The following is a 15,020-nucleotide window of genomic DNA, read 5'->3' as shown; positions in this document are numbered from 1 at the left end:
ATATCCAGCTTAACTGATGTCAGTCATTTTTCAGCATTAAATTGCCTGGTTACAAGTGTGACATGGACACATGAGAGGAAGATGTCTTCTTTTGATCAAATTAAAGGAAATCTTAAATTACAAGCAGAAATTCTGCAGAATTGGGATGTTTCAATTTCCCATTAAAAGGCACAGAGCAGCTGATTTAACAGAACCACACAAAGTTCATGTATTATCTTCCATTTCAGTTTTTGTTGTCTGTTTTAGCCTTGAACACAAGATGGCAAAATCCCTCTCATGAAAGGGAACAGGAAGCAACAGACACAAGACAAACAAAAAAGAAGGATGCTACTTTACCTCAAAGAGGTTCTTCAGTGAGACCTGGCTGACCGTGAGATTGGGGGGCAATGCTTTCTTCTCAGACAACAGCAAGAGACAAGACTAGGAAAAAAACCCAAAACGATGGTGATCTTCTAAGCATCACTCAGAAAACTGATAAAAATAAAATCATAATTCCTAAAACCCCAAGTTTCACTCAGAAACTTTGTTTTTCACTGCCTCAGAAGACCTTGTAGGAAAGCAAACGAGGGCCAACAACATCACAGATCTCTGCTTGAGACTGTAACAAAATACTGAGCCTCCCTTTCCACTTTCCAACTGAATGACTGTAATAAACACCGGGCTGTGGGAAGATATGACTGATGGAAGTTCCCTCCGAAATAAAAACCATGTAGAAAGGTCAGGCCCTCCAATACACCTGGGAAGTGACCCTTCGCTTTAGGAATGGACCTTTGCATTCACGGGGATGAGACTCCCCAGCTACACTGATATCCTGAGCAGAAAGCTAGGAATGCACATCCTATCTTTCTGTGGTTTCAGTTTCCTTAAAAACTCGACTTTGCTCCTTGAAAACTCACACAGCTTAACCAGGGGACAAGGGAAGAACACAGATATCAGCTATCTGGACTTCTGTAAGGCCTTTGATACAGTCCCCACCAACATTCTTAGCTCCAGTTTGGAAAGATACGGGTTTGATGAATGGACAAGGAATTGGCTGGATGGCTGCATCCAAAGAGTTACAGACAACAGCTCCGTATTCAAGTGGAAACCAGTAATGAGTGCTGTCTCTCAAGGGTCCGTCCTGGCACCAGTACTATTTAATATCTTCATCACTGACATAAAAGTGGGATTGTACTCGGCAAGTCTGCGGAGAGCACCAACCTGTGTGGTGCAGTTGATGAGCTTAAGGGAAGGTGATGCCTGAGATGCTCTTTTATTTGGGTATCTTTCACAGACAGCTTCAAAAATCCAGCTTGCACACAGAAGCAAAAAGCAGAAGGGACCACAAATAAACATGTATTGTTTTCCCCTGCGATTTCTGTTAACCATACTGGCTCTAGATGGCACCACAATTACAAGAGAGATAACAGCAAGAGACAAGTGGGATTTCAGGTTCATTGTAGGCAATGCAGCAACACTTACCCGCCACTTCCCTTTCTGGGCCACCCTTTCTATCACTCCTTGCCAAATCAGTGCATCAAACCTTGCACTGAAAATATAATCATAAGCAGGGCGGAAAGTTGGTGGAAAGTCCCTTTCATCTGCAAGAATAAGCAATTGAGAAAACCAGTCAGTATACGCAGCCCTTTAAAGCTGGGGGCTCCAACTAAACGACTTCATTGCACAGTGACAAACTTAGCAGTGATTTACACCCAGAGGAATGCCAAATGGAGGGTTAAGCATCCCTTCCCACCCCACTGATACAGCACCTTGTTACCCATGGCCAGTCTTCCTTCAACAAGGTGAAAAGGTATTAATCCCTGCCCTCAAGAAACACCTCTAAGTCCCAAGATGTTGTGCAGCTTGTGGCAGCTCTTCCACTTGTGGGCGAGCCCAGCTACAGACACTGCTAAAGTGAAGCAAGGTCCTTAACACAGGGCTACAAGTGCAAGTAAATGCACCAGGGGCACAACCCAGAATCTCCTGGCATGGCTGCAGGCCCCATCATACAAAGCCTGCGAACTGGACAAACAGGCAAATAGAAAGGGGAACTGAGGAGAGGCCAGGGAGAGGTAAGATGGTTATTGCTCAAAAAAACCCACCACACAATGGTAAAGAAAAGCCAAATTCCCCCTTTTTGTGCTGGCCATCAGTAGCTGAGGGAGAACCCCACGCCGCAATACACTGGGCTGTAAAATCATGTTTAAGCTGAGTATTTTCTCATTAGTTTTAAATCTATCGAGCTAAAGAGAAGCAGAGCCACTTGGGCAAAAAACAATGAAAAGTCTCTTGGGTCTGGAGCTCCAAATATGCAATCCTGCCTCCCTAGCTCTGAATTTTAACCTCTTCTACCTATTCCACAACTGATGTGTTCTTATGGGGCAACACACTCCCCTGCACAGTGCTCTGTGATGGCTGGCATCTGACGTACACAAACTGGACCGCACTGATTTTGGTCAGGCCGCTCGCCATGTTCATCATCTTCAAACGGACCTGAGGCACTAAGGACTAAATGAATGATCTCATGAAGGATGCCCAAGGACTCGTGATCGCTACTGAAAGCAGACAAACCAAGCTCTCGAGCTGAGTTTACCGTTGACACTGATGAAGATTCCTGCTATGAAATCAGCGATCTGAGTGCGATCTGCAGAAGTACTCAGGAGAATCAAACCTTTATGAAACATAGAAATTGCCTCGTAAGAGTCTGCCAACATGATCAGTGAGTGGCCAGCTCTGTAGTAAGCCTGAGGAAAAAAAGAACAGAACAAAAAAGACCACTGCTGAGAAAACGTTCAGAGATCTTTATCACAAAACACTGCAATTCTTTCCTAAATTCTCTATGTTAGAAAAACGACATGGACTGGTTTTGCAGCTTCTTACACACAGTTCTACAACACCCCGTGACATTCACAGTATGCTACCGATGTGATCACAGCTACTATAAGTGGTAAATCCTGACACATAAAATCTGGAAAATAACTACAAGCTGGAAGACATACCATTAGTAACTATAACTTAACCCCCTCACAAAGTCTAGAATATACATTTATGTCCCCATGGCACTGCAGTTTGCAGTATTTACCACAATGCATCTATTCTTCAGTCAGTGGCACCTGAACATGTTTCTAGTCACCACTGAATTCGGCTGAGTCTGAGCCACTGAACTGCCTGAGTCAAGGGGAGTCCACTTGCTCCAATAACTCACATGCTGCAATACAGCACAAGTTAAATTGGCATTTGCATGCTATTTTACTGTGTTTAAACCAAATACCTTCTCCTGAAGTCTCTGGGATGCTGTAGTTGTTGGTCCAGAAGACTACTGCACATAAAAGCCAACCCAAGTGTATGCTTCTGTATCATAAACACTGTATAACCACTGCTTACTCCTAACAGATGAATATTTGGGTCAATGTGTAACTTAGTGTAACTTAATCCATGCGTATTTAATCACAAGAGTATGCGTAGTGCATTGTTCTGTCCACTGGAAATACAATATGACCTCGATCACCACACACTGTTCTCAGGAACCTCAGGCTTATTAACATGTAAAGAATATCAGGGCACACTGCCCAAGGGAGACTTCAAAGCTAAGTCCCCATCCCAGAGCTGACTGCTGCCAGTGACTGCTGAATCTGTACTGGGAGCCAGGCTCTGTAAGACAGAGCTGGTGAACCTCACCACGGACGGTGCCATGGCCTGGCCAGGGACCTGCATCATCCCTGGGTCTCCAGCATCACAAGGGCACATAAGATGTTATTACTGTCACCTTGTCTGGGATATTAACAAAACAGTTCTCTTTCTTGAAAGCATTGGTGCCTCTCTTGTTGGGAGCCAGAAAGACCCAGCATCTCCTGGTGCCAAAGAGAGTGACTTCATTTTATTCGAAGTACTACCACAACAGTAATTCTGATGCTTTTGTGCAGTTAGACACTGATTCTGGACTTTTCTGCTCTATTTGCTTATCGGGCCTCAAAACTAAAACACAACAAAAAGCAGATATTGATGCTTGTTTTACAAAGTCAGTCATGCAAAAACTGCCATCTTAAACATCTCGATACCTTAACGTACTGTGGATCCCAGTGTAAGCTCTGGTAGGCTGAAAACACTGCTTCCCTCCATTTGCCAAGGTTGTACAAGGCAGTCGATCTGTTGCAGTACAGCACAGCAATGTCCCTGGTACACCTAAATATACATTTTTAGCATAACTGTTTATTCACTTGAAGAAGGACACATTGTACTTTATACTTAGAAACAAGAAATAAAGTCTACATCACCCACTTAACAAAGTTAGAGGTAGAAATGGAGCTGTAGAAAATAAAGACCATTTGAACATCAGCTTCAAAGACACTGTAAATGTTATTATCTTAGTGATATCCTGGTCTTTTCTGAAGCAGAAAGCCAACTCACTGGAATAACTCAGTATGAGGATTTAGAAAGAGTTAAGACCCCCTCAACACACCTAGATAAGGCTTGGCGAAAGCCAGTGGCCAATAATGGGAGAAAATAGGCACAAAAATGGAAGCTACTAGATGGAAAGAATGCTAAACACATTCTAGTCACCAATAAACAACTTAAATGCATTTTACTGTATCACCAGTTGATGAAGTGAACAGAATGATCCACATTTACATCAGCTAAGAAACAGAGAAATGTCTTTTACGTAACAGAACATACTGAGTATATAATGCAGCTGCTGGATCTCGAAAGGTTGTGGATAGAGCTGCACACAAATTACAAACTACAGTCCACAGGGCAGTGAATCACAGAATCCCAGGTTGGAAGGGACCTCAAAGATCATCTGGTCCAACCTTCCCAGGCAATCGTGACCTAGACTAGATGGCCCAGCATCCTGTCCAGCTGCACCTTAGAAGTATCCAGCGTGGGGAAGTCCACCTGGGGAGATTATTCCAATGGCTGGTTGTTCTCATTGTGAAAACTCTTCCTCCAGTGTCCAACCATCTGCTGGGGGATTTTACTGGGGAGCCTGCACAGCCTGTCTTGCCTGCACTCGAACAAACAGCACACACCACAGCACTGCATCCTTCACCTTATTCCTACCTCCTCCTTACACTCAAGAAAGCTGTTTCAACTACAGTGAATATGCTCAGAGCACTCTCTTGCATGCAAGCAAATCCTGATGAAGCAACTGACAGCAAGGGGCAAATTGATGCTCAGGAGCAGATCCCTGCAATACGATGAAGGGATCAGGCAAGGGGCAGGCACTGGATGTAGCCTTCTGACATCTGCCCTCGCTCCTTCCCACTCCCTGCACATACTCCAGACTTGCTTTACTACTTGGTATAAATGGCTAAGAGGGAAAATAAACTGATAGCTGATGTGAAATTAGGTTAACAGCAGTTTTAATACATGGTAGTAAGGAATGTTTAACAGTTAGTACAATACCCAACCATTTAATCATTAGTAGCATCAGCAACAGCTGTTAACTGATGAAATCAAGCACTTAACATTTAGAAAGAAAAGACAAAAAAAAACATTTTTGCTAAAGAATTATTTTTAACAAATCAAAGAATACTAAAAAAGACCCCCAAAAGTGAACAAAGTAACTTGCATGAATCATTTTAAAGCAAATTAGACGACCCATGTAACAACTGGTTTACATCTTGTAATTCAAGAGTACTTACGGGACCCACTGCATTAAACAACCGAGCATATGCAGAGCTTGATCATACTTTCTGATGGCCATAGAGTAATTCCCATTTTTGAAATCCTGATTCCCAGCTTGCCTCATGAACTGTGCATATTCCATGGCATCCATGCTAATGAAGAGGGGGGGGAAAAATCCATTAATCAAACAAAAGCAGTGATTTCTGAGACACTTCTTTCCCTAAAATCCACTCAAATTTTCACCTCAGTTTTTGCATCTTTGAAAAGGAGGACAAAAGAAGCACTCTTTTTATTGTTGGAACAGTAAAACACACCTCAGGTGAAAGCCTCATCTTTGCTGTTGATGCCCCAACTTCCCAGCTATGTTTTAATGAACCAGACCTACCACCGCTATGCTTTTTTTCCCAGTTTTCTTCCTCAAGTCTTAAACCTTTTAATTAAGATCCCAAACGATTTAAAGGCATGCACACACAATAAATGCACAGGGAAATATCAGAGGGAACAAAGAAATACATGATGCTTAAGAAATACATGAAGCTATTAACTAATCCAACCCAAAACTTGCTTTTTATTTATGACTTCTTTTGCCCAGCCTGTCTGCCTGGACATTCAAGAATCCAGTGGACACAAAGCACCTCTGAAACTTGATTCCTGCATGACAATAGTGCAACCTAAGTATGTTAGCAGTGCATGAGACGCTGAACCAGATTTCGGACAGCTATGAAAACGAACATAAGAAAACAGAGGTGAAAAGAGGCATTGACTGAAACAGATTTGAAGAATAGAAATATTTCATCACTGAAATTGTGATATCAGGTTTGTTACATCAAACAAATCACCTGGTGAAGCAGTTAGATAAAGGGAACAAACACAAGAGGAAAACCCAGCTACATGTATGTTGAGAAACAGCACATCAAAATCACAAAGGAGAAAGAAACTCACTGCTAAAGCCTTGCATAGAATTACTCTTCCCAGATGGGTTTTTATGATCAAAACCTATTTCCATTACCTGCAAAAACCTGCACGAATCTCACAAATCTCAGTACTATTAAGTGAGGGTAAGTTGCCCAAAAGGAATGCACAGATTTACTCATTATCCTGGTATTAGTAGGGCTGGAACAAAGCCAGGAACGACCTGTAAACTTTACAACCTGCCAACAGAACATCACGGTTTAACCTGGCAGGCAGCTAAACCAGTGTGTCATCAAGGGTATTGTCATCTTAAAGATAAAACACAGCACTGTACCAGCTACTAGGTCCAGTACAGGAAGAACATTAACTCTATCCCAGCCCAGGACCACTTCACAACAGAGCACATTAGATATTTTTAAGTCTATGAACCTCCAGACGAACCAAGAAGTATTACTGATGCACTTACTGTGTAGTATTCCCCACAATGAACCTGAAACACTGAGAATCAGGATTGCATTGTGACCACAGAGGTATGAAGAGGCACGCTATGGATGGCACAGTGCCTCCCTCCTTTATCCAGGGACACCTGCACCAAGCACAGAGGAAAGCAGCAGCCCACAACCGTGAAGAGGCAACAGCAGAACCAGGCACTCGCATCCCAACTGCTTCAGGCTGGCTGGGAAAAGGCCTGTCGGAAGTTGTATCTTCTTCAATTAAACAAACAGACACCCCGGTGAAGTCTGCAACCCAAACATCACCTCGCTCATTCCAGGGAAGCGCCAAATCCAGATGGAATTCCAGGCTACGAACTAAACCGAATGAAAATAGCTCCCACCTACACGGCGAAGTTCAACGATCAGTCACATTCGAGGAGTAATTATGATGTCTACCCCAGGCAAATTAAATCATCGCTTCACTGAGCAGTGTGCGTACACTATGTGCCTTAAAAACACTGCTTCTCCAGGCAGCAAATCAAGTGTACTCACCGCGTAAGCTCTTACACTGCATAGTATGAGCACTAGTGAGGAGAAGGAAAGGATAAAACAGAGCAACAAAGCAAAGAATAAAAAGCAGGTGCTAAGAGACAGTTCCAACCTCATAGTTCTGTAATTCTCCCAGCTTTCAACTTTGTGGCTTCAGCAGGTTTGATGAATGATTTCCACCAAGAATAACACCCAACCAGTTCAACTACGCAGGAGCTTCTTCAGGTGGGAATGCACGTGAACCTGTGGTTTTCTACATCACAGCTGAACTCTGAGCTTTTTCCTTCTGCTAAGATGGCTATGCTTCCACTTAAGGTGACACTGTTACCCAGAACCGCATTTACCTCACTTTTCCTTGGACTCTGCTGAAAGCACAACTACAAATAAAAGGTATTTACAAGGCATTTGACGGATGATAGAGCAAAAGGACCCCACTTACAACGTAAGTTTTAAAGGGGCTTTCAAACATGTCCTGTGTTGAGAGATGCTGGAACTGAACCCCCTGTTTGTGCTCAGGAGGTGGCATCCCCCTCCCGCTCCAGGGAGCAGAACACAGATCCCTACCCTTTCCCAGCACTGCAGTTTCCCATCCAAAACTCCAAGCTATAGGTCACTTAAACAACTGGGATGCCTGCTGCAAGCTTTAGCAACTACACCCAAGTCTGGAGACCCAGGAGATGCACAGGCATGCAAATCTAAGTTCGTGATCCAAGAGAAACCGCCGTGCTGACTCAGCTCAGCGCGCCTTGCTATTGCCCAACATCCTCCTGAAGAGTAAACAGCTTTAACTCCAAACCAGGGCATTAACTGGAGATACACAAAGTCTACTGAGCACGGTGAGCATTAAACAATGCTGTTGTCGGTTACTTCTAGTGGGTCACAACCGCATCTGAATATAGCTGAAGGTTGTGATGAGTGCTGTGTGTTAACCCCTACTCCCTGCAGGATAGGGAAAGAGGAAGCGTAAAAGCAAGCAAACTTGTGTGTAAAGATAAGAACTGTTTCATAAGCGAGAGAGAAGTGGAAGAAGAGAGAAAGAAAACAAGAGGTGCAAAGGCAACATCCACCATGTCCCACATGCAGGCCAAGCTCCCAAGCTCCATCCCAGCCACGCACAGTAAAGAGATGTTCTCCTCACACAGTGGAGAGTGATAGAGTCCAGGAAACACACAAACGCGTGGGGGTAACCCTAAGGTCGAGCAGACCCTTCCCAGTGCACTGCTGAGACCTTGTCCTTCACAGATACCACAACAAAGAAAACCAAAGACAGGATGGTGTCCTCTGCTCATGGTTTATGGTTCCTAAAGCCACCAGCATGACCATGACAGCAGAATGAAGCACATTTACGCCTACTCCAAGAATTAAAACAAAACATGATACAGTTAGGTCAGAAACAATCGGATCCAACCCCTACTGCTGCCAGTGGGCAACATTCCCATTTCCTCCACATGTTGCCAACTCTTACGTTACTGCGATGGTCAGCGTCCCACTGGACTGTTCCAGTCAGAGCATCCTCGGAAGCAGAGCGGTTTTGGAGGCTTAAAAAGCTAAGTGTTGATTCCTCTCGCCCTGAGGAATAGCCCTGTGGCCAGTTTGGGTCAGGTCTCCTGGCTGTGCCTCCCCTCATTTCCCTCCCCATCACTCCCAGCTCCTCGAAGTCCTTGACTTTGTGTAAACACTGCTTAGCAACATCAAACCCACAGTGCGTTATCAGCGCTGTTCTCAGGCTAAAGCCAAGACACGGCACTGCACCAGCTGCTGAGAAGAGCATTAACTCCATCCCAGCTGGAAGCAGGACAGGTGGCATCTCAGAACACCTTTCTTCCTCCCCTCGCCAGCTGAACTTACACTGCTGCTCAACAAAAGCTCTTGTTGGAGGCTGCCTCACAGCTTGCACCGGTGACACCTATGGCCTCCTTCCCCAGCACATCCTGTTTTCCTAAGAAACCAAACAGCCTTTTCTGCTTTCAGTTTCAAACCTTCCTTTGTAACCTACCAGTTAACAGGGTACACATAAGATGGTTAAGGCAAGCGTGGAGTCGCACGAGTGCCACTTGCATCCCAACCCTCCGGTATTGCAACCAAACCAGACAGGAAGCATTACGCACATGAATACAGCTGTATTCACCTACGAGCAAGCTCTGCATGGGGGAACCACCCCAGCAGCACACAGTGGACACTGCAAAAAGATGAGTGCTCACACTGGGTGACTCCCTGCTAAGGAGCACTGAGGAGCCTGACAGGGAGCGCTGCCTCCCTGGAGCTACGGTCCGAGATGCTGCCAAGAGGGTTCTGCAGCTTGTCAAGAGCACAGATTGCTACTGCCCGCTGCTACTCTTTCACCATGGAATCACGGAATGGTTTCTGCTGGATGGGACCTTAAAGCTCATCCAGTTCCTAATGTCCCACCTCAGTCTCCCCTCTGGCAGGTTAAAGCCATTCCCCTTGACCTGTCCCTACATCCCTTGTCCCAAGCCCCTTTCCAGGTTTCCTGCAGCCCCTTCAGGCACTGGAGCTGCTCCAAGGTCTCCCCTTCAGGAGCCTTCTCTTCTCCAGGCTGACCCAGCCCAGCTCTCTCAGCCTGGATCCAGCCCTTACAGCACCCCCGTGGCCTCCCCTGGGAGGACCAGTGGGGTCCATATTCATATGGGCACAACTGATACCACATGCCAGAACCTGGGCAAATCAAGGAAGACTATAAAGCACTGGGGGTGCAAGTGAAAAATACTGGTGCCAAAGTGATCTTTTCCTCTTTTTTATCAGTTAGAGAGAAGGGTGCAGCCAGAAATAGGCATATTTTGCAAATGAACTACTGGCTTCAGGGCTGGTGCCATCATGAGGGTTTTGGCTTTTATACCAGGACATTCTTTGATGACTATAGCCTGTTAGGGAGGGACGGGATCCACCTTCCCTTCTCTAGAGGGGCAAGGGAATCTTTGGCAGCAGGCTGGCCAACTTGATGAGGTGGCTTTAAACTGGAGGGCTTGCGGGGTGAGATCCAAAGTGGCCTTGCTTCCACCATTGCAACTAACTGGGGAACAAGCCAGGGCAGCCACAAATGCTCCGTAACTGCCTCCCAAGATGAAAGCCAGAAGGCCAGTCACCCCAACTCTATGCGTACTAATGCAACTGGACACAAAGAGGCTCTGTGCCCAGTCAGAAAGCTGTGGTACCATAGCAATATCTGAAACGTGGTGGGATAAGCCCCAGGACTGGGTTTGTCCAGCCTGGAGAAAAGGAGGCGCAGGGGAGGAGGCCTTATCACCATGTGCCAGTATTTAAAGGGTGGCTACAAAGAAGATAGAGACTCTTCTTACAAGGAGGCACATGGAGAAGACAAGGGGTGATGGGCACAAGCTCCTCCTGGGGAGACCCTGACTGGACACAAAAGGGATTTTTTTCCCAGTGGTAACAATCAGCCATTGGAATAATCTCCCCACGGAAGTGGTGGGCTCCAACATTGGATACCTCTAAGATCTAGATCATGTTTTGCCTACAAAGATGATCCCCGAGATCCCTTCCAACCTGCAAGTCTATGATTCCCTGACACATATACTTATGATTTCCAGTAAACTAAGACAGGACTTGCATGTCCCATGTTATATATGATGCAAACCCAAGTCCAATGTTCCATCTCCAGAGTCATCACTGCTTTACAACTCAAAAATCCCAACCCAAAACCTCATAAAAGAGCAGAAAAAGGTTAACCTTGTTTCCTCTGAACCAACCACCATCTGCAAATCCCTGTCCAGCTCAGCCATACAAGAGCTGGCTCAGCTCGAGGAAGATGTTTACACTGCTGCAGTTGTTTGCTCAGCCTTGTCATCAGAGAGGGCTGGCCGGGTAGGAAGACCATGCCAACAAACTGCCTCGGTACTTCCTTTACTGTAGAGATGAGCTCAAGATGGTTCTTGCATCTGAAACACAACAACGCAAACAACCCCAGACCAGGAAGGCTTTCAAGGTTGCGCAGTTGGCAGCCAGCGCTTGACAAGATTAACTGCGTGTTGATAAAAACACGGGGAGGAAACACTCCCTCTCGCATGTGTTCATGGGGAAGCAAAGCCTCTTCCCCTCTGCAACAAACCCCACCAGCCTGGAGCTTATTTACGTGAACTGGAATAAGACCCGATGGGTGCCGAGAGCTCTTTTTGCCTTTCCTCCTCCTGAAGCTGCGCCCAAGCTCATTTCCGAATGCCCTGTTTTGGTAAGTGACCACTCCACGACCTCGCACAAGAGGTCTGGTTTCCAGGGAAGGGATCCAAGCCCCGCTGCAGACACCGCTCAGCTCGGCGCTGTGCCAAAGGAGTTTCTCTTTCTTCTCCACAAGCGCTCTTCCAACCCCAGCTCCCCCGTGCAAACCGTACCAGGGCAACGCACGCTCCCAGCTGCCTGGCAGAGCAGGAATGCACTCTGCTGCTCCTCCCTCAACTTCCCTGGCAGCTTCCCAGCCAGCACAGCCACCCTCAGCACCAAACACCCTGCACCCCGAAACCAACACTCCTGACGGGTTCCTTTCCAGGGAACCTCCTGCTCCTGCACACAGGGAGATGGGGAGAGTTCCCCCCAGGTGGGAAACCACCCCAAGAGGCCAAATCTCTCACGGCAGAGCAGTGCAGATGTGCAGAACCACGCACACAGATGTGCAGAACCGCACACAGAACCACGCAGATGCGCAGAACCACACACAGAGATGTGCAGATCTGCAGAACTGGACACAGAACCACACAGGTGTGCAGAACCAGGCACACAGATGTGCAGACCCGCACCATAGATCTGTGCAGATGTGCAGAACTGTAAGCAGAACTGTACAGATGTGCAGACCCGCACACAGAGCTGTGCAGATGTGCAGACCCGCACACAGAACCGCACAGATGTGCAGACCCACACACAGAACTGCGCAGATGTGCAGACCCGCACACAGAACCGCGCAGATGTGCAGACCCGCACACAGAACCGCGCAGATGTGCAGACCCGCGCACAGAACCGTACAGATGTGCAGACCCGCACACAGAGCTGTGCAGATGTGCAGACCCGCGCACAGAGCTGTGCAGATGTGCAGACCCGCACACAGAACCGTACAGATGTGCAGACCCGCACACAGAACCGCACAGATGTGCAGACCCGCGCACAGAGCTGTGCAGATGTGCAGACCCGCACACAGAACCGCACAGACCCGCGCACAGAACCGCACAGATGTGCAGACCCGCACACAGAACCGCGCAGATGTGCAGACCCGCACACAGAACCGCACAGATGTGCAGACCCGCGCACAGAACCGCGCAGATGTGCAGACCCGCACACAGAGCTGTACAGATGTGCAGACCCGCGCACAGAGCCGCGCAGACCCGCGCAGGGACCCGCGCAGCCCGGGCAGCTCCCGCCGCCGCGGACGGAGGGGGGGGGGGGGAGGGTTGGGGGGGGTTGGGGGGAGGCTGCTGCAAACACCGCGACCGCGACTCGCGCAGACCCCAACCCCCGCGCTCGCCACGCGCGCTCCCGCGGGTCGCTGCCACCGGCCGCGCGCGCACCCACCTGCCCGCCGCCGCCGCCGCCGCCCCTGCCGCTGCCCCTCCACACGGCCCAGCCGGGCTCCGCCCCCCTGCGCGCGCGCCCCCGCCGCGTCATCGCGGGAGCGCGGGGAATCGAAACCGGGGCCGCACCGCCCCCCCCCCCTCCTCCCCCCCGTGTCCCGGATGAGGCGGGGGTTCCGGGCAGCTGTCAGCTGACCGCGCGTGCGGCCCCCTGCCGGGCCGGAGGACCGTCGGCCGCCGCCACCACCGAGCGGGGCGGGGGGGGGGTCTGAGGAGTTAAATGGGGCGGCAGCTCCGCTTAACGGGTTAAATGGGGCGGGGGCGGGAACCCTGAGGGGCCGTGCAGCCGCCGAGCTGTGTCCGGAGGGAAGGGAACTGCTGCGGCGCTCCACGGGTTGAGGGAAAACTCGGGAGCGAGGCGGCTCCTGTGGGCACTTCCCGTTGCCAGAGTTATCAGGGACTCACAGCCTCCGTGGTGCGGGAGGGGACCTCAAAGCTCCTCCAGCTCCAACCCCTGCCACAGGCAGGGACCCCTTCCACTGGAGCAGCTTGCTCCAAGCCCCTGTGTCCAACCTGCCCTTGAACACTGCCAGGGATGGGGCAGCCACAGCTTCTCTGGGCACCCTGTGCCAGCGCCTCAGCACCCTCACAGGGAAGAGCTTCTGCCTAAGAGCTCAGCTCAGTCTCCCCTCGGGCAGGTTAAAGCCATTCCCCTTGGCCTGTCCCTACATCCCTTGTCCCAAGCCCCTCTCCAGGTTTCCTGCAGCCCCTTCAGGCACTGGAGCTGCTCTCAGGTCTCCCCTTCAGGAGCCTTCTCTTCTCCAGGCTGACCCAGCCCAGCTCTCTCAGCCTGGCTCCAGAGCAGAGCTGCTCCAGCCCTCGCAGCACCTCCATGGCCTCCTCTGGCCTCGCTCCAACAGCTCCACGTCCCTCTGATGCTGGATCAGGACTGCAGGGGGGGTCTCCTCAGAGCAGGAGAGAATCTCCTCACCAGCCCCATCTTCCTGCACCAGGCTGCAGTAACAACCCAGGAGCCATTGCGTGCGTTTGCTTTGCCTCAGCAGGAAAGGTTCAGGATCCTGATACAAGTCCCCGTGTTAGCATGAGCGGGGCAGGTAGCAAAGGGTTAATAGGCCCAAAGAGGGGGCGAGGGACTGTGCACCCACCTGGGGAGCATCAGGAGCATGGGGAGTCCCAGAGCAGATGGATCCGGGTCTGGCCCAGGATCTGAGCTCTGGGGAGGGATGCGGTTTCAGTGGCCTTGGGCACTCTGCCACGAGCAGCTGGTGACCGGAGTGGGAAAGCAGAAGGCATCTGCTGGATCTCAGCACGCAGCCTGGGACAGAACACGTTCCGTCTCTTCCTCGTCCGTGTTGCCGCTGACACCTGCGTGCACTGCCAGCATCAGGGGGGAAATTTCCACCTTTCAGCATTTCTACCTGCGTTACAGTTTGTGTCACGCAGATGGGTTCATCGTACTGGGTGCACGCAGCTTTAAAATCATACATGATCTGTGCCCAGCTCCTCATTTCCCTGTTGAAGCTGATGTGAATAAGTCTGTTTCTCTGTTCGGCTGCAGAGAGCCACCAGCAGACTCTCCTAGTTGCTCCTTTGCTCTGACACACTCAGTTTTAAACTGAGTTGGTTTGGGTGACGATCTGTTGAAGAAGGGAAACACCAGGAACGATTTAATCCCTAGAAATAATTCCCCAGGGCCATAGGTGTCATGGGAAATACACAGGAATGTGGTGAGGTTTTCCCTTGGAGACATTGAGGACCAGTTAATTAAAAAGAAATAGAAGAGAAGGCAGCGGAACCGCGGTCTTACCAAACTCCTCGCTGCTGAGAGGAGATGCCCCAAGTGCCAGTAAAGGAGTTTTGAATTCTTTGGGTTTTATAATCCTTGGATCTTTTTAATGCAAAGATCTGCTTAGTTTGGGGTCTGATAACCTACTCTCCTGAATACCAGCTTCAAGTCTGCTTATCT

General features: G+C 49.0%; 1 protein-coding gene across 1 annotated transcript in view; it reads right to left on the bottom strand.

Annotated features, from left to right (window-relative positions):
• TRANK1 (tetratricopeptide repeat and ankyrin repeat containing 1) overlaps positions 1 to 14,234 on the bottom strand; it is a 40,368-nt gene extending 26,134 nt beyond the window's left edge. The window contains exons 1-6 of the mRNA XM_061464321.1: positions 14,200 to 14,234; positions 5,622 to 5,756; positions 4,038 to 4,161; positions 2,573 to 2,723; positions 1,462 to 1,580; positions 337 to 420 (exon numbers count right to left, since the gene is read on the bottom strand). Coding sequence (XP_061320305.1) covers positions 337 to 420; positions 1,462 to 1,580; positions 2,573 to 2,723; positions 4,038 to 4,161; positions 5,622 to 5,756; positions 14,200 to 14,219 — 633 coding nt within the window. The 5' untranslated portion in view covers positions 14,220 to 14,234. The remainder of the gene's footprint in view (positions 1 to 336; positions 421 to 1,461; positions 1,581 to 2,572; positions 2,724 to 4,037; positions 4,162 to 5,621; positions 5,757 to 14,199) is intronic.
• Positions 14,235 to 15,020: the final 786 nt, after the last annotated feature.

Source organism: Pezoporus flaviventris, unplaced genomic scaffold, assembly GCF_033815535.1.
Source record: "Pezoporus flaviventris isolate CSIRO_AGI_PZ_B2104156 unplaced genomic scaffold, CSIRO_AGI_Pfla_v1 ptg000037l, whole genome shotgun sequence".
Lineage (NCBI taxonomy): Eukaryota > Metazoa > Chordata > Aves > Psittaciformes > Psittacidae > Pezoporus > Pezoporus flaviventris.
The sequence above is the reverse complement of the archived record's forward strand: the minus strand, read 5'-3'. Positions and strand labels throughout refer to the sequence as shown.